This window comes from Myxocyprinus asiaticus, chromosome 16, assembly GCF_019703515.2.
Source record: "Myxocyprinus asiaticus isolate MX2 ecotype Aquarium Trade chromosome 16, UBuf_Myxa_2, whole genome shotgun sequence".
In the NCBI taxonomy this organism is placed as follows: domain Eukaryota; kingdom Metazoa; phylum Chordata; class Actinopteri; order Cypriniformes; family Catostomidae; genus Myxocyprinus; species Myxocyprinus asiaticus.
This window is the reverse complement of record NC_059359.1, coordinates 3,527,132-3,547,500: the sequence shown is the minus strand read 5'-3', so window position 1 is coordinate 3,547,500 and position 20,369 is coordinate 3,527,132. Positions and strand designations below refer to the sequence as shown.

At 37.9% G+C, this 20,369-nt stretch overlaps 1 protein-coding gene across 2 annotated transcripts in view; it reads right to left on the bottom strand.

The window, feature by feature from the left end:
• Positions 1-20,369, bottom strand: part of LOC127454298 (protein argonaute-3-like) — a 70,620-nt gene that overhangs the window by 1,556 nt on the left and 48,695 nt on the right. The window contains exons 10-19 of one of the 2 annotated variants that reach the window (XM_051721400.1): positions 13,468-13,611; positions 12,609-12,742; positions 10,600-10,784; positions 10,341-10,500; positions 10,105-10,195; positions 8,467-8,661; positions 8,218-8,352; positions 7,449-7,550; positions 5,335-5,534; positions 1-4,139 (exon numbers count right to left, since the gene is read on the bottom strand). The exon at positions 1-4,139 is cut by the window's left edge and continues 1,556 nt beyond it. In XM_051721400.1, the coding sequence (XP_051577360.1) occupies positions 4,031-4,139; positions 5,335-5,534; positions 7,449-7,550; positions 8,218-8,352; positions 8,467-8,661; positions 10,105-10,195; positions 10,341-10,500; positions 10,600-10,784; positions 12,609-12,742; positions 13,468-13,611 (1,455 nt within the window). In that variant the 3' untranslated portion in view covers positions 1-4,030. The remainder of the gene's footprint in view (positions 4,140-5,334; positions 5,535-7,448; positions 7,551-8,217; positions 8,353-8,466; positions 8,662-10,104; positions 10,196-10,340; positions 10,501-10,599; positions 10,785-12,608; positions 12,743-13,467; positions 13,612-20,369) is intronic. The other variant, XM_051721401.1, reaches the window with a different exon arrangement.

Sequence of the window (20,369 nt, the reverse complement as noted above, 5' to 3'; positions counted from 1 at the left end):
TTACTGTACTGCGTCCATTTAATAGTTTTTTTTTGTAGTCCGCATTATTTTTAACGATGATTCTTATAACTATAATGCGCCCAGACATTTTGTTGTTTAGTTTCTTCGTAATATGTATTATTCATAAAGGTGATTCTCATTACTACAGTGCATCCAAATGTTTTATTTTTTGTAGTTTACAAAAAAAACTGAACATCCGAACGCAGTGCAATTCACATTATTCTTAGCGATGATTCTTATTACTATAATGCGTCCAGACGTTTTATTGTTTAGTTTCTTCAAAATACACACTATCCTTATTGTTGATTCTCATTACAGTAATGTGTCTGGACATTTCACTATTCAGTTTTTTGGTAATTTGCAATGCGTTCATACGTTTAGTTTTTCTTAATTCACATTATTCTTAATGCCGATTATAATTACTGTAATATAATAATTATATTAAAATCATTTAAATTATACTTTTTGTTGTACTCTACAATTTATGATTGTAATACAATGACACACTTTTTTTTTATTGTAGTAATAGATTGAGATTTCTTTGACTTATAAGTTGGTACTTTATTGTCATGATAATAATGTCAAAATAAAGGTTTTATTTTGCTTAAGCAAAACATAATTTCTTATTTCCCTTCTTTGGTTTTGGGGTAAAATATGACCAGGACATGTTCTCAACAGGTTTTTTGAGATTCACCCCTATTTTATTTCACTATAATATTTGCAGCATACCAAGGTAAGTGAGGTGCAGTGTTTGAGATCTCTTATCGAGGTATATCCTCCTGGACCAAAGGGCACCCATGTGACAAATACAAGCCATGGGGGTAAATCCGAGTTGTAAATGTTTATAAAACATATACTGTATGTATTGAAGTTAATATGGGCCATTGCACATTCAGAGAAAGTGACCAGCCACCAAAAAAATTGACACTAAAAGGGCATAGTGAAGTCTAAAAGACATCAATTGTGCCCTGCATAAACCTTCAAAGCTCTATTAATCTTGCTAATCTTGTTCAAGTCTCCCTCAGCAATGATTTCAAGCACTAAAGACCGTCTTTTGCTGAAGTACATGAAAAGGGGCTTATAGGGGTAAAAAAGGAGAGCAAAGCACTGTGACTTTGTTTGGGTGGCAGTCTTTAAAGTGCTATACTAGGCTTTCCTCTCCAGGATCAGGCTATATCATATGAGTTGTCTAAAGATAGCATATTCACTATATAAATGCTTCCATTGGTCCGGACTCCTAAAACCGTATGATTCAGAGCTCAACCCTTCTTTCATATACTTGGCATATATATCGTCTTTGTAATATCTAAATAAACAATGAGGCGCCATTATGAGCCTCCTGATCGAGATAAAAATGTGTTTGCATGTGTGCACACCTTCAAGGTAAGAATAAGACTAATATGCTCTTTGATCAATCAGTTTCAGATAATTCAGCACCATCATGAGAAAAGGCACTTTCTACTTTGAACTCATGTTGTGTATTAGACCCTTAAAATAAGACCCTCCATTAAGCATGAAAATAAGAGACAACAAGCCAAGACAAACATTGTCTTTGTGTTTGTGGAGATTCTAGAGTATATTGGTTATACGAAACCATAATTTATATGGATAACGGAAGCAGCTACAAGTAAATTATTCAAGTGAACACTATGGACATCTTTTACAATGGCATTAAAAAGACGCTCAATCTTTACGACAATCTTCAAATAAAATGTATTGAGGCAAAACTTTGTTGCACCTTCAAAAGAGTAGTTCATACATGAATGAAACGGGGTCATTACTTACTCACCCTCATGTCATTCTAAACACGTACGACTTGCTTTTCCTCCATGGAAGCCATATGATTGCTTTGAGTGACAAAATTAAGTTATTTGCTGAAAATATTCCCCTCTCTCGCTTGCGCATATTTGAATATGGTGAGTAAAGAAAGATCATCTGACATCACAGCAGGTTTGACGTCAATAATACAGAATGCAAATGCTTCTCATGTGTCATGTGACCAATTGTGTCATGTTTGAATATGCAGAAGTGCGAATAAGATTTGAAAGCCAAAGCGGAGGGGAAGATTCTTTGGGAAAAATGACTTGAACGTTTTTTGTTTTTTTTTTACTCACACAAAGCTATCGTCTGACTTCTGAAGACTTGGAATAATAAAAGTGTTTCAGAAAGAAACTCGTACAGGTTCAGAATGGTATGCAAATGAAAATGACAAAAATAAAAACTATGGCTGAACTATTCCATCGAAAGAGACTCTTTTCCAGAATAAGAGGCAAGTATTAGTAATTACGAAGGTAGAACTACACAAAAATTAAATCACGACACATCATCAAGATTACTTCTTAAACTGACAGTTGTTTGGCATCCACACACCTAGTAGCACCATGCGTTAAGCATTGTTTAGTGCAGTTTACTGTCGTTACACAGCTGGACATGCTTCAGATGGGGCACGGAGACATAAAGGCACTCGTGCTCACTGCACCGAGACACACTCTTCAAGTAAAATACTATACTGACCTCTAGTGGCCCTCCAGTGAAAAAGCACACATCAGGTGCTGTCAGAGCTCCTCCGTGAAAATGCGCCCAGAGCTGCCAACTGAAGCATGGCTCAGTCAGTCTTACTTTGACAAATACAATCCTTTGATTGCGAATCCTTTGAATAGGCCGGCCATTGAAAACTGTGATGAAAACACAAGTTGAACGCAAGTGTACGACTGAACCAGCAAAACTGCTCTGGCTCCCATTTTAAGAGATTTAATTAAGGCCGTACAGTTGAATGTGTTTGCAACTGTGCCCTTGGCCCTCGGACTAAATTAGTTGCGCTCGTTATTTCTGACTTCCCACATCAACCATTTCTAGAAGCAGGCACTTGTTTTCTCATCCATGGTCAATCTTCAAGAAACGCCCGATCTACTTTTATCAAATAAAAAAGTCTAACTATAAAAGTGCCAAACATACACACCTCCATCTTAAAAACCAACCGCAATGCCCATCACTTGCTTTCTGTTGCCATAAATTCCTTAAATCGCACGCTACCGCTACAAACGTCTTCGCACAGGAGGTATTCTTATTCTGCTAATTAATTATTGCACTAAACTATGATAGCAACAACGTTGAAAAATAAATATTGGAGGGAATTCAGGTGTTAAAAAAAAAAAACCTTTTTGAACACAAATAAAAGCATATTTTAGAACATGATCACTTAACGTTGTAGTACATGAAAGCACACAGACGTTTTTAAGGGCCACCCCAGATAGATATTACGGAGTGTAAAATCGTAAAGTTGCTTTAAAATAAAAGGATCAGCGTTTTGCCCCCGGCAAGGTCCGTTGCAAATGACTTTATGCCCGGAAAATGGCACTTCTCTTACAATAAAAGCTTGTTTTTCTGTTTTAAAATTCTAACACACAATTGGTTCTTCACAACTGACACTTGAACACTTCGTTAAGTCACCATTGGCTACAAAAATAATTGAGAACGGGAGAAGAGTACATTGATAAATTGCTAGTAGAGTGCCATTTGTAGCGAGAGGCCGGACAGCAGGCATTCCCAAAACTTTCTATCTGCTTCCGTTCAAATCTCATCTTGGAGAAAGGGGAGGATAACGGGGAAAAGTGCTGTTAGAAAACGTTGAGTTACGAGGCGTAACAGGCAGGGAAAGTAATTTAACGAAAGGTCTACAGACAAGAAGAGGAGAGGGGACATAGACTGTCTTCCCATTTGGTTGTTGTTGAGGGTTTGAAGAGGAAAAGACAGAACGGCCGCAGTCGGTTGGTTTTATATTGCATAACAGTGCCGAGGTCCACATGAGGAATTAAAGCAGGTCTGCTGCCTAAGGCCAGCGTGCAGGTCCTGTCTTTTCCTGCTGCACAGTGTCAGGTCCAGATTTTCTGGGCGGGGTGGGCGGTACTTCCATCACCACAGAGACCGACCCTTCAGGACGCACAGACTTGAGGGAGATGTGACTGTGTGTGTATGTGGTTGTTGGTTTTGAGTGCATGACTGGTTGAATATGGGGTTAACGTGGGCTGGCTCAGGCAAAGTACATGGTCCTCAGGGTGTCATGGTGAATCTGCACAGCTTTGGCGAGCACCTGGGGATCCCGGCCGTTACTCTGCCCGGAGACGTGGCTACCCTCAGCGCTGAGAAAGAAAAGGGAGACATTCTGTTAAAGAAACTCTAAACGACAGCAGATATACAGTAGTCACAATGATTGCTGGTGGTATAAAACCAAGCAACTTCCTAAATGTTATTTATTTTAATGCAATTTATTTTTCTTTATAATGCTTCTTAAAGAGTGTGGTAATAGACTAGTTTCACGGTCCGTTTTATGGTGTTATTGTGAGCATTGCACAGACATACTATTGTAGTATTACGGTTCACTTGCATTATCAACTGAGGGTGCACAATATAATATAAAAAAAAATAAAGTCTTCCATTGAACTCGTATCAGCCATACCACAAGTTTCACCTTTTAAATGAATAAGTGTAGTACAATACAAACATTAACAGTAGATAAAACACTTGAATATTCATATTAAAATATAATGGTAACCGGTGGTGATCGAGTCCCCTGTTCTCTATGTAAAAGCACTTTAAGCGTAGTGTCAGAAAAGCGCTATAAGTGTCAAATTAATTAATTCAAAATATGTGAATACGAGTGTTGTTTATCTTCATCAAAGCAAGTAATATTTCAGTTTTAAATGTTTAATTGTATAACATAATATCAATATGAAAATAGCACGTTATGACTCCGGGTCTGAATATCTCCCAGTCATGATCACACACAGGCGATGTCCAGATAACCTCAAATCATGAGATTCATCCGCCAGAAGAGCAGTGCCGAAACACGACTGACGTAAAGTGTTCTTCTGCAATTTGCTTGCAGTTTTAAGTTTCAACCACAGATGTCGCTAGAGAACACAAAGTTATGTAGTGCAGCTTTAAGTAAAAATATATGTTGGTAAATATTGTTGTTTATTACTATGTAATGTTTTGGTGCAAATAAATAAAAATGATTAAATATCATTCTTGTGTTTCATTATGTAAAAAACATGCCTCAAGTACATTAAATATATTTTCACAGCATTTCACTTAAAATTTAAAAGATTAAAAAGATAAATTAAAGATTGAAGTTTTGAATCTAATTGGTTACAATGACGATGTTTTTATGCCATTTCAAAGCAAATTATCTAAAAATTAAGATATATTTGTATAGAATATTGTCAAACGGTGAAAAATATTAAGATTTAAGATGTTTTTCCATCTATATTCGCCCAGCCATAAATGACAGCAATGCTGAAACACTGGCACAGACGCTGGTTGTGGCACACACACCTGTCGTGTTCTTTGTCCACTAAATGGTAGCGGGCACGGAAGGCCACCAGGTGGGCATAGTATGCTGGCGCAGGGATGGAGACGGAGCGAGTACAGCGCACGTATGTGTGGCACAACTGGTAAGTGAGCAGCTGGAACTCGTCAGCAGTGAAGCAGTTATCGTCCCACAAGACGTGGTAGTGAGAGGGTCGGCTGGTGCCCTGAAAGGAGAAAGATGAGGAGGAAGGAGGAAAAAGAAGTCAAACTCATGTTGAACTCACAAATTATAATTAATATAATAATTATTTTATTTTATTTAACACACATTATACATTTGCACATATACAGTGAAATTCTTTTTTTCACATATCCCAGCTAAGTTGGGGTCAGAGTGCAGGGTCAGCTATGATATGGCACCCCTGGAGCAGATAGGGTCAAGGGCCTTGCTCAAGGGCCCAAGAGTGGGCTTGAACCCCAACCTTCTGATCAGTAACCCAGAGCCTTAACCGCTGAGCCACCACATAGTTAAACTATGTAACTAGGTAACAGTGATTTGTATTCAGGGCAAACCTGTTGAAGTGTTTGTTACAAATAGATTATTCTTACTTGGATTTGGCAGTAATACATTTTTTTCTGAACATGGCAATTACCGAACCGTACCGAAACAGTGACCCTAAAACTGTGATACAACCTGAACCGTGAGAAATTTGAGGCGTTACACTCCAACTGTTCATATCTGCACATAACGAATTAAATATTCACTATAGAAATGTCCATGACATTTAAGATTTTATTAATTCCTAGGGCTTTTTCAGGCTTGAAAAATACCATTTTAAAATTCCCTGATCTTTCACTGGTTTTCAGTTATTGTGGGAACAACGTTTACAATTTAACTCCTTAGAACTGGAGGGAAAGTGTACTAAACTGTCATGAAAATAATCACAATGAAAAGATGATCTTAAAGGAATATTCCGGGTTCAATACAATTTAAGCTCAATCGACAGCATTTGTGGCATTATGTTGATTACCACAAAAAATAACTTTGACTCCCTCCTTTTCTTTAAAACAAAAATCGAGGTTCTTAAAATGGAAGTGAATGGGGCCAATTTTTGGAGGATCAAAAGACAGAAATGTGAAACGTATAATTTTCTAAAAGCACTTATTCATTCTTCTGTTAAACTCATGTATTATTTTAGGTGTAAAGTTGTTAAATCGTCGTTTTTACGGTCGTTTTAAGGTTTACAGGGTTACATTATCATGGCAAAGTTGTAATTTTTTTTAACTTTACATAGAAAAGGTTAGTAAGAGATTTTAACACACTAAAATCATGCTAACACACATATTGTTTACGTCTTGTGGCTATACTTTTGAAACAGTTAATGGACTGACCCCATTCAATTGCATCACTGTAACCCAGATTTTTTCTTTATAAAAGGAGGGACGAGTCACAATTTGTTTTTTGGTGTTAATCAACATATTGCCACAAACGCTGTCGATTGATCTTAACTTGTATTGAGTCCGGAATATTCCTTTAATATTCCTAAAATAGGCTTCATTTTTATGCAAAACAATTTTGCATTTCTTTTTTTGATTTCTGGGTCATATATGACCGGGACAGGTTTCGTGAGATTCACCCTCTTAGGGCCAAAACATACTATACGCAAGTACGTGAAAGCAGATGCAACTCGCAACGCAAGCTTGATTTCATGCATTGTTGCGTTCTGAAATGTGTTAAGTTAAAGTCATTATATTTACAGCAACTTACCTGAATAATAACAAATCCAGTTTGGCACAGACGTTTAAAGGTAACTATTGGCCCCATGAGTACTGAGAATTGTTCACGCCACGGTAAGGCAGTGAAGCATGTTTGACCAGACTGCGGGTTGGCAATGCGGTGGTCAAGCGCTCACGTCTGCGTTCACGTACTTGCATAGAGTATGTTTGGGCCTTAACACTCCGTTTTGAAGTTCCACTTCACTTCATGACTGTATTGGATTATATAACAGTTCTTTGCTTCACAAATCTTCCTTAAGCCATTTAACACAACACCAGACTACTAGGCAGCTTAAAAGGGAGGTAAAGGTGATTTTCAGGCCATGAGAAACTGTGTGGGAATTTTAGTGTGTCATTTATACCTGTATTCCAGCATGACTGCAGAGGTAAAAGTCAAACTCATAGGGGTGTGTGATATCTGTGTCAACTGTCGTACCAGCAGGAATGTTTCCACTACGACCCACCTGTGCAGGAAATAAACAGAGAGCCATTTAACAAACTTTGGTGTTAAAGAACATATTTAACACCAAAATGGTTCTAATAAATGTTCAGCAAACAGTTTTTGTTTTCTAGTAGGCCGATTTAGAAGATAACAGACATTCCAGGCTTTTGATAATAAATGATTCAGACTAGGTCTACATATGAAAGAAAACCTCGGTCTTTGATTCTTGTTTTAAATGTAACCGTGAGTGAGGTTATTGCTGAGAAATCATTACTCTTGCTACTTCAAATTGCTCGTAATGTTTTATTCCCTTACAAAATTGATGACAGAAAATACTATCAGTTTTGGAGAAATGCACCCTCAAATAAATGAATGAAATGAAAGAGATCATATCACACATTTTTTGTTATTCACGCTATTCTCCGCGGCATTCATGCACAACTCACCACACATCCCACCGAGAGTGAGAGCAACATTATAGCGACCACAAGGAGGTTACCCCATGTGACTCTACCCTCCCCAGCAACCGGGACAATTTGGTTGCTTAGGAGACCTGGCTGGAGTCACTCAGCACACCCTGGATTCAAACTCACGACTCCAGGTGTGGTAGTCAGCTTACTCGCTGAGCTACTCAGGCCCCCCTCTACAGACATTTTAACAAGATGAAAGTCCAGAGAAAGATTGCTCACCCTCTCATTGCGATCGGCACAGAAGAGTCGTGTATGGTGGCGTTTCTGCACCACTATGTACGTGATGCCGGGTTGGTACTCCTTCTCAAGACTGATACAAGCTTCTCGAATGGCCAGCAACTCGTAGTACAACACCTGCGAGCAGAAATATAGATATCTTGGTCGACCACCAAGTAAAGTATTTAAACTGTCAAATATCTGGCGACTGGCAAATGGGGAGAGATGCGAGGTGTGCATGCTGTTCCACACCTGTCTAAACTGTCCCTCAGACACGCCGTCCCTGTAGAAGATGATTCTGGTGGGTTTGTAGCGAGTGGACTTGTAGAACTGGATGAGTAATTCTCGCACCATAGAGGCCAAATCCTGAATTACTTCCTGTCTGGGCCTCTGGACACGAACTGTGGCACAGTACCTGCTCGGATGAGCATCCATACTCCCCACCACCTAAAACACATAGAAATAAAAATTTTGTCTGAATGTAGACAAGTTATTATGGAGCCATAGTGGATAAAAAGTAGACTTGGAAACTATGAACATAACCGAATGTCATGAAAATGATTTGGTTCCAGTATTTTTTTTTATTTTTTTAAATGGAACCGTTCTAAATAAGGCTGTTCTAAAATACTTTGACACCGTTTCCTGCACAGCGCTACAGCAAAAGTCTTTATTGAATGTGATGAGCAAAAGACTGGGTGCCACAAAATAATACAAAGACAATAAATCTCTTTCTGTTGCAAACATAAAGTATTTGCTTTTGCATGTAACCAGCGAGCGATGACAGTGAATCAGTGAAAAAGATTCACAAATGAGTCTCAAACTCATAAGTTACCAGTTTGAATCAGTCTAGTGACTCACTCTCTAACTGAATAGAGCGCAAACAGTGCCTGCCCACTTTTTCAGCCGTCTGGTTTCCGGAAGTATTTTACCCATTAATTTTTCCCACAGACTTTTCATAAAATCCTTCATAAAACAGTTGTAAGGCATGAACTAAACCAACCAGTTCTGAGGTAAATCACAACATCATGAACTTTGTTTCGAGGCAAAAAAGCATTTGAAAATCAGACATAAAGACAAAGGTACAAGGCTGTGCACTCACCGTCTTTCATGAGGGCACGGACTACAATCCCATGAAGCACTGCGAATGATGTCATTGAATAAAAAATGATGGGAATATATAAAACTACTGATTTTAGGTTGTATAGAAACAATATATTTTAAGTTTATTGCAAAATATTCGATATATACATATATATATATAAGTGGTTTAAGGGTGAAGGGAGACCGACTTGATTACGTCATTCACAGTGCGGTCGCTCTGAGGCACGTTTCGCGGGTTGGTTGGCCATGGTTCTCTGATTGGTGAAGCTTTCTCTGCTGTACCCAGTGGTGTAATAGTGTCTGAAGAGGTGGGCATACTGTGAATTTATGAATTTAAATTTGTAGGTCTTATTAATGTTCCTTTCATTAGGCTACTATGAAAAATTATTATGAAAATAATTAATAATCTAATACATACATAATATGCAATAAAGTGTTAAGCATTGTATAGCTAATATGAGTGTAGTAATGTTCACGTTAACACGTTATCTTGTATTACCATATACTGCCTACGCAAGAATTAATCTGTATTTGTTTTATTCGTGTACTATGTGCTTTTCTGTGTATAGTGAAATTGTTTTCCTACTTAGAAATATAAATTGAAATGATTTGATAGGCAAAAAAATAAAAAAAAGGAAAAATAGACATTTGATTTACTTACGGTACACAGTTGTCCAGCATCTACAAAGAGCATCAAAAATGAGCACGGGTGCAATAACATGCAGTATTTTCACAAAGTTTAACTGCGTGAGTTTAATGTGTATATATATGTGTTTGAGCTGAACTGACCGCTGCTATGGAGGGCTTCTTCCCATCTCCTGCAGGTGGATGAGTGACATCTGCCCCCAGAAATATGACTGGCTGCTGGAACACTGATGGTCTGAGAGAGAGAGAGAGAGAGAGAGAGAGCACACAAAAACAAACACTATATTAGCTCAATTATTCCTTTATGAAAGTTTAAGGCAATTACAGAAACCCTCCTATTTCATTTTCTTAATATTTTTAATTTCTCTCCATCAGCTCACCGTTGATGTGGCACCAGGATGTTATTGATGCCGCCCAGTTTGACGTTGATTTTGAGGCAGAGGTTAGAGAGCGTCTGAGGGGATGTTTTCACCACGTTTTTCACCTGCACACACTGAGTGGCCATTCCAAGAAGAGTGTCTCCAACACGCTTCACTTCAGCTGCATAAACACAACACACATTCACACAAATACGTAAAAAACAAAAAAATGTGTTTGAAGGAGTGTGTCTCTCTGTGTGATGTCAGAATCAGATCTCACCATAGACGGGTGTTTTTCCAGGAAGAATAACGATGATGAGCTGAAGGCCAGAGTAAGTGTTCTTCAAATGTCTGAACATGGGCTCCACGCTGTCTGCTCCCTGTGCATACTTACAGAAACATGGCTGGCCCTGGATGGGCATCCCTGCGTCCTTTGAGATCTTGCGCAGCTGGTCAGTGAAACCCCTGTAAGGAGAACCCAAGAATGAATATCAGTTTGTATAAGTATGAAAAGTATGTACTACACTGGTGATGGTAAAGTTCATACTTTTAAGTAGTAATGAGAAACAGCATTGAGGATCATGGGAACTGCAAAAAAATAAAAATTACGGTAATGACAATTTTGGGGGTGGGGGTAATGTGTTTAAGAAAAATAATTTACTGAAAAACATGGAAAACATGCCTTGATTATTTATAACTACATTTTTACAGTATTTTAATTCTTATATTAACCCTTTAAGCTCTGATTTTTTTTTTTTTATGGCATACCCAAAATGAAAGGCTTATAACTTGACAAGGAGGAAAACAAGGAGGGTCAAGTATTTGGTATCTTTGTAAAGATTTTTTTTTTACTGATATAGATAATGATATATTATGAGATTCTCAGCCTAAGAGACTGCTTAAAAAAAAAAAAAAAAAAAAAAAAAACATTTTTCTGATTTGACATTAAATATATCTGGGTGTAAATAAGGTGGCCCTGAAAAACTGCTTTTGTTTTGTTCTCAATCATGTCAACTGTAACTGAATAACATTTTGTGTTGATTTAACAAAGAAATCAAAAGTTATAGCATCACAAAAATAATTCATCCTAGTGTACAAAAACATCTCCAAAAGCCTCTCCAAACAAATAAAACATAATAATTGTACATAAGAAATAATTACACATGCAAACACAATGACTAAAAGGTATGCATAGCATGCAGACATGATTTTAGTAATGAGATTTCACAGAAAGAGATCCATTCTGTGCCATCTGAGTTGTAGTTGAGTCTGTGTCATGTACTTGGTGCCATCTCCTGGTGGCCATATGTAACAGTCACCAATCACATGTCTCTCTGCCCCAATATGGATGATTTCTGCACTGATCTGAACCCAATCCGTTTAGCGTTCTATGACGCTACATCATTTCGGATGACGTCATCTGATCCAGGAAAGCTAACATGTTTTCAGCCAGATTGCAAGATGCCAGATGCTGTGTGCACTTCTAATTATCTATGCATCCAATTACCTTGTGTGTTATAAGCGAAAGGTGGCATATAAGCAACACCTGTTCACTTGAAACATAAATGTCAAAGACATATACTTAGCTTTTACTCGCTTTATTTTTGTCTGTGAGTAAAATAAATATGCTGGTTGTATTCTACTCTTTGAGAGCTTTCCAACGACATATGACAAATGGTTATTGATGAGTTTTGTGTCTTCACAGATTACAATAATATGTACAGTGCAAATATTTTCATAGATTATCAAAATGGGACACTTCTGATTTATTAGCAAAGTTCAAAGCATCGTGTTCAGTTTCGGTCATAATGCCTGCATGCATTGGAAAGTAGAACTTCTAAGCTTTCAACCAATACCTATTTTGCATTGGTCAAGACTGTAGTTATTAATATTTTGACAACTTTCTGGCATCAGCTTGGCTACAATGCCTGTTTGGTCCAAATGATGGTTCTTCTGATTAGGAAAAAGGTGACTGTGATTCCGCCAAGTAGCACATGTTCCTGGATAAACCATTTCTATCACCCGATTAGATTTTAGGTTAAGATTTAGGGTTAATGCTAAAGTGTAGTTTAGTGCTGAGGTTAAAGCTATCAAGCTATCATTTCCTTCTAATGTTAGGGGTAGGTTATGATTACAGTTAGGATTATAATTCTTTGAAAAGAATGTTATTCCAGGACCAACAAAAGATCCAATAACACGTCCTATTTGGCAAAACCATTGTGATCTTGAGAAAAAATTAATTCAATTAATAAATTCACATCTAAGGGGGGTAGAAGGGTGTAATCTTACTTGAGTATCTCTTCTCTGCACTGTCTCTGTGTGGCGAAGCAGGCGATGGCCCACATCTTGATCTCCACTCCAGTATGGAATTGTTTCCCTCGCATGTCCCAGACGCCATGACTGGGTGTGGCCACAGTGCGATTCTGTAATGACAGCGCAAGGTTGATCTGCTGTACAATGAGTGTGCATACAATAAGCATGCCAAGTCATTAATATACTGAAACTATAATTAAGTGTATAACTTTCTGAGAACATTTTGAAAATAAAAGGCAGTATATATGCAATAAAAAAAAAAAAATTTAAAATACAAAATGTATAGGACTAATCACACTAAACACCAAACTGGTAATACTTTACAACATGGTTATAAATGCAAACATTAGGTAATGCATACAATAACATGAACTAACAATGAACAATACCTCTAACAATGAAAATACCATTACAGTGTTAATTACTATTTAATCATTGACTAGTCGCTGTTGAGCTAAATGGTAACAGTGGATCTTACAAGTGTATAGAACCTTATTGTAAAGTGCTACCACAAAACTGTCACCAAAATAGAAGACTACAGCAAAGATAAAAACAAATATCTCTTCAATTCTATTAATCTATTGGAGCAATTTAAACACTGCATAAAAACATCTATAATCAAATCAATGCAAGTTTAATTATTGGTAGTTATTCCACACACACACACACACACACACACGCACACACACACGCACACACACACGCACACACACACGCACACACGCACACACACACGCACACGCAGTGGTTAGGGGCTGTTAGTTCCTCCAGGAGAGTGGCCATTCAGACAGACAAACAGACACAGAGAGATGTGGGTGATTGAAAGGAAGGGTACCATAAAGTGCTCTGAGCTCACCCTGCCCCCGTACTGCAGCATGGGCGCAGGTAACACACGCCCTGTCACGTGGGCCATCTCATCTCGCACCTTAAACTGGAACTCCTGCACAAATGGGTCTGCTTCATAATTAGCACTGCGCACCTGCACACAAAAAGACCAACACCTGTTTTAAGACACATTCTACGTGAGGGTGTTTCTTCAACTTCAGGCAATTTCATGTCCAATGGGTTGATTTTTGTTTAAACGAACAAATTAGTTTTCTTTGTTATAAGAAGGTTTCTTTAAAACTGACTGAATTTTTTTTTTTTTTTAATCATGCCTTCATTTATTTTTGATACTTTACCAATGATTTTAATGTATAGATTATACTGTTTAAGTTTTGTCCCAGACCTAAATATTAAACTATGAAAACCTATTGAATTAATACAGTTGAAGTCAGAAGTTTACATACACCTTGGCCAAATACATTTAAACTCAGTTTTACAGAATAATAGTAGAGAGAATGATTTATTTCAGCTTTTATTTCTTTCATCACATTCCTAGTGGGTCAAAAGTTTACATACAATTTGTTAGTATTTGGTAGCATTGCCTTTAAATCGTTTAACTTGCTTCAAACGTTTTGGGTAGCCTTCCACAAGCTTCTCACAATAAGCTGCTGGAATTTTGGCCCATTCCTCCAGACAGAACTGGTGTAACTGAGTCAGGTTTGTAGGCCTCCTTGCTCGTACACGCTTTTTCAGTTCTGCCCACAAATGTTCTATCGGATTGAGGTCAGGGCTTTGTGATGGCCACTCCAGTACCTTGACTTTGTTGTCCTTAAGCCATTTTGCCACAACTTTGGAGGTATGCTTGGGGTCATTGTCCATTTGGAAGACCCATTTGCGACCGAGCTTTAACTTCCTGGCTGATGTCTTGAGATGTTGCTTCAATATATCCACATAATTTTCCTTCCTCATGATGCCATCTATTTTGTGAAGTGCACCAGTCCCTCCTGCAGCAAAGCACCCCCACATCATGATGCTCCCACCCCCATGATTCACGGTTGGGATGGTGTTCTTCGGCTTGCAAACCTCACCCATTTTCCTCCAAACATAACGATGGTCATTATGGCCAAAAAGTTACATTTTTGTTTCATCAGACCAGAGAACATTTCTCCAAAAAGTAAGATATTTGTCCCCATGTGCACTTGGAAACTGTAGTTTGGCTTTTTTATGGCGGTTTTGGAGCATTGGCTTCTTCCTTTCCGAGCAGCCTTTCAGGTTATGTCGATATAGGACTCGTTTTACTGTGGATATAGATACTTGTCTACCCGTTTCCTCCAGCATCTTCACAAGGTCCTTTGCTGTTGTTCTGGTATTGATTTGCACTTTTCGCACCAAACTATGTTCATCTTTAGGAGACAGAATGAGTCTCCTTCCTGAGCTGTATTATGGCTGCGTGGTCCCATAGTGTTTATACTTGCATACTTTTGTTTGTACAGATGAACGTGGTACCTTCAGGCATTTGGAAATTGCTCCCAAGGATGAACCAGACTTGTGGAGGACCACAATTTATTTTCTGAGGCTGATTTCTTTTGATTTTCCCATGATGTCAAGCAAAGTGTCACAGAGTTTGAAGGTAGGCCTTAAAATACATCCACAGGTACACCTCCAATTCAGTACACCTCCTATCAGAAGGTAATTGGCTAATTGTCTAAAGCTTGACATAATTTTCTGGAATTTTCCAAGCTGCTCAAAGGCACAGTTAACTTAGTGTATGTAAACTTCTGACCCACTGGAATTGTGATATAGTCAATAAAAAGTGAAACAATCTGTCTGTAAACAATTACTCGTGTCATGCACAAAGTAGATGTCCTAAACGACTTGCCAAAACTATAGTTTGCTAATATTAAATCTGTGGAGTGGTTAAAAAATGAGTTTTAATAACATAACTGTATGTATTCTTCTGACTTCAACTGTACATGTTTAATACTATGATAATCTAATCAATGAGTGAAATAAACTATTTCAATATTCATTGTGTGAAACTTATTTCTATAAATATTTCAAAAATTACAACTGTCCCACAATTGTGAAATCATTTCCACCACAAACAGTTTTGCCCCCAATAATAATAATAAAAAAAGTTTTTCAAAGTTTGTGTACCAAGTTGACTAAATTGTCAGTAAAGAGCATGCTTGAGAAAAAATACTGTATGACAAAAGTGAAAAAGAAAATTCAAGGTAAATATCACCTGTGGCAAGAATAATTATATTGGAGGTCATTTTCAATCAAGCTGTAATTTTGCCAAATTATGATTAAGTACTGTATAGTGTGCCACAGGGCTCAGTATTAGGTTCTCTGCTTTTCTCATTGTATATGCTTCCACTACAAAACATTTTCAGGAACCATATAAATAGTTTTCACTGTTAAGCTGACAATACTCAGCTTAATATTTCCTCGAGACTAGAGTAAATTTCCCAATTTTCCAAGTTAGCAGAGTGTATCAACGATATCAAAGACTGGATGACTAAAAATGTACTTCTAAATACTAGTGAGATTGTGAAAACTTTTACAGACTTCACACACAGTCTGTTTGTCAGAGTGTTACACCCTATAATCTGATTAAATCTCAGCTTGGTTCCTGCAGCACTTCGGAGTGTAAAAATACTCTTCACTGCTGTATTTGTAGCTTCGTCTCAAAGGGATTTTTATTTTTATTTTTTATAATTCATCAGCCTTGTCAGTAGCAATCCACCCACACTGCCTCAACTCTTATGTGGAGATTTCTACATCTAAATAAAAAAAATCAAGCATGGCAACACACAGTCAGCCGCTCTGATTCAGGGCTTTACCATTTTAATAAGGTGCAAACAGCAGAAGCGCTTCAATCACTCGTTATCAACTCACAATTAATGGATTTAGCAGCTGTAAGACTGTATGTATATCTGAAGGGAGCAGTTCACTGGGTACTCACGTACTGAGAGATCGCAGCTAATCAGCTCACTATAGAGTTAATGCTTTCGACTGTTGACCTCCATTAAACATCAAACTGAATCCATTTGGATAGATCAGATGGACAGCAGGAAGACGAGAGATTTTAATACAATGCTAACAGATCCTACGTGAGCCTCAGAAGTGTGGATGTGAGTTGCATAATGCAGACAGAATTGAATGTTAACTACCTACTCGTTCAGTGACGTGAAACCAATGGTGTGTCTTAATTGGGGATGTGCTAAACTAAAGTTTAGGGGTTTTCAAACTGGAGTCCGGAACCCCCAGGGTGCCACAACGGGGTGCTAGTGGGTCCGCAAAAAATGTGACATTATTAGTGTCTCATACTGTTTTCTAAAAGACTAGTTGGAATCATGACCTTTATCACAATTATTTTATTCTAATAATGGCCATTGTTTTAAACGGTAAGAAAAAACAAATCAGCATATATTTTTGCAATACAAATTTTTTCTACAAACTTTAGCTTGCTCACTGGGGGTTGTAAAACCACATTTTCTGTAAAGCTGCTTTGGAACAATTTTTTTGTAAAAAGCACTATACAAATAAATTTAAATTGAACTGACCATATGTCTTTTCAGGTTTTCACATCTAACATTACTAGAGATGCACCGATACCAATTTTTTAAGACCAATACAAGTACCTAGGACCAGGGATGAACTGATCTGAACATTTTTGAGTGATACAGATAACGATTTTAACAAAAAAAGTGTTAAAGAGTGTCTCCTAAGTAACCAAATTGACCCGGTTGATGGGGAGGGTAGAGTCACTTGGGGTAACCTCCTTGTGGTCGCTATAATGTTGCTCTCGCTCTCGGTGGGATGTGTGGCGAGTTGTGCGTGAATGCCGCGGAGAATAGCGTGAATAACAAAAAATTTGTGATATGATCTCTTTCATTTCATTCATTTATTTGAGGGTGCATTTCTCCAAAACTGATAGTATTTTCTCTCATCAAGGTTGTAAGGAAATAAAACATTAAGAGCTATTTGAAGGAGCAAGAGCAACGATTTCTCAGCAATAACCTCACTCACGGTTACATTTAAAACAAGAATCAAAGACCGAGGTTTTCTTTCATATGTAGACCTAGTCTGAATCATTTATTATCAAAAGCCTGGAATGTCTGTTATCTTCTAAATCGGCCTACTAGAAAACAAAAACTGTTTGCTGAACATTTATTAGAACCATTTTGGTGTTAAATATGTTCTTTAACACCAAAGTTTGTTAAATGGCTCTCTGTTTATTTCCTGCACAGGTGGGTCGTAGTGGAAACATTCCTGCTGGTACGACAGTTGACACAGATATCACACACCCCTATGAGTTTGACTTTTACCTCTGCAGTCATGCTGGAATACAGGTATAAATGACACCCTAAAATTCCCACACAGTTTCTCATGGCCTGAAAATCACCTTTACCTCCCTTTCAAGCTGCCTAGTAGTCTGGTGTTGTGTTAAATGGCTTAAGGAAGTTTTGTAAAGCAAAGAACTGTTATATAATCCAATACAGTCATGAAGTGAAGTGGAACTTCAAAACGGAGTGTTAAGGCCCAAACATACTCTATGCAAGTACGTGAACGCAGACGTGAGCGCTTGACCACCGCATTGCCAACTCGCAGTCTGGTCAAACATGCTTCACTGCCTTACCGTGGCGTGAACAATTCTCAGTACTCATGGGGCCAATAGTTACCTTTAAACGTCTGTGCCAAACTGGATTTGTTATTATTCAGGTAAGTTGCTGTAAATATAATGACTTTAACTTAACACATTTCAGAACGCAACAATGCATGAAATCAAGCTTGCGTTGCGAGTTGCATCTGCTTTCACGTACGAGTTGCAACACAAATAACAAAATGTGACTCGTCCCTCCTTTTAATTAAAAAAAAACAAAACAAAAAAAACCAAAAATAAAATCTGGGTTACATTGACGTACTTACAATGGAATTGTATCGGATCAGTCCATTAACTGTTTCAAAAGTATAGCCACAAGATGTAAACAATATGCATGTTAACATGATTTTACATATTCTTAGGATTGCCAACCCTTCGGGGGGCCTGGGCAGCTCAGCAAGTACAGACGCTGACTACCACACCTGGAGTCGCAAGTTCGAATCCAGGGTGTGCTGAGTGATTCCAGCCAGGTCTCCTAAGCAACCAAATTGGCCCGGTTGCTAGGGAGGGTAGAGTCACATGGGATAACTTCCTCGTGGTCTCTATAAAGTGGTTCTCGCTCTCGGTGGGGCACGTGGCGAGTTGTGCCTGGATGCCATGTTGAATAGCGTGAAGCCTCCACACGCACTATGTCTCCGCGGTAACGTGCTCAACAAGCCACGTGATAAGATGCGCGGACTGACGGTCTCAGACACGGAGGTAAATGAGATTCATCCTCCGCCACCCGGATTAAAGCGAGTCACTACGTCACCATGAGGACTTAGAGCGCATTGGGAATTGGGCATTCCAAATTAGGGAGAAAAAGGGGAGTAAAAAAAAAAAAAAGAAAGAAAAAGATTGCCAACCCTTCTACGTTCTGTGGCTATTATTATTTCTGGTTTGTGCATTTGAATGCAAAGGGTTTTTACAAAATGTGATGATGATTAATTATAAATGAATCATCGGTTTTTCATATCGGCATTTCATGTTTACAACCGATTTGCCGATGGTTTTAATTTGGTCAATAATTGGCTGATAAATATCGGCAGTCAATACATCTATGCATTATTACCTAGTTTTAGTTATCGGTCAATATGGAGTGTGTTTGTATACATATACATTTCTTGTTGCTGGGCTTGGTAAAAATGACAGACAATAACTCCTGTTCCTTTTTCCAGTGTCTTCTTTACACATAACACACATGGATTTTAGGAGTTGCGGTGTTTAGGACAACAACCACCATCCAGCGCAATTCTGATGAAGTCGCTCTTTTGCGCTTGTCTCAAACACAAGTGTGCGGAGCGAGAGAAAAGCCACATATATCACGTGAAGATGAATGAAATGAAAACTAATTTGCTACTTTCAAATTGTTTTCTTTCTTTTCTTGCTGTTTTTTATCTGTCAAAATGACGGAAAACCTTTGGGATTATCCGTTAAAAAAAATCATCAGGTAAAAGGTTTAAATGGATTTAAATGGTTATAACCAGGGACTAAAAATGGTTCAAGGAACGAAAACAGAAAATGAAAGTTTTTTGCAGAACATAACCGAAAACGGGAACAAAGTGATTTAAAATTGTTCTGGAGTGAAAACTTTATTTTATCATGCTGATATTATTACTTAATATTACTGATATATTTTCACTTATTTTGGTGAAGCAAGTGGCTTATTTTGGGCTTGCTTTTCCAGACCAGGTTGCTTGTTTCTGTTGCAAGATCTGGCAACACTGCAACTGGTATTTCACCCACCCTTCAGGACTGAGTGCAGTCATTTTAAAAAGAACATTATTGACAGTTCTTTTATTTGTTCTAACCAATAGCCATTTGGAAATGAGTCTGTGGAACTTCTGAACCGGAACAAAAAAAAAAAAAAATACTGTTTTTGGTCAGAACGAAGCGAAATTAAAATAGTTTTGTTTTTAGTCCCTGGTTATAACACCAAAATGTTTCTCATGTTTTCAAACTGGTCTCAGAAGCACCTTGCACAACATTTGCAACTCCGTTATTATGTTAATGTATTCGTACTCGGAAATATGAAATGACGAAACCGATACAAATTACAAATATTTATCTGTAGTATCGGTGCACCTCTAAACATTACTGTAATAGTGAAAATAGGGCTGAGTATTGATACAGATTTCCTGATTCGATTTCGATACACATCATTTTTCGATTCGATATCGATTCATATCAGTTACATGTCCACTTTGCTGACATATTAAAGAAATTCTCTCTCAGCTAATGCTGTAAATTTTACATGGGACCTT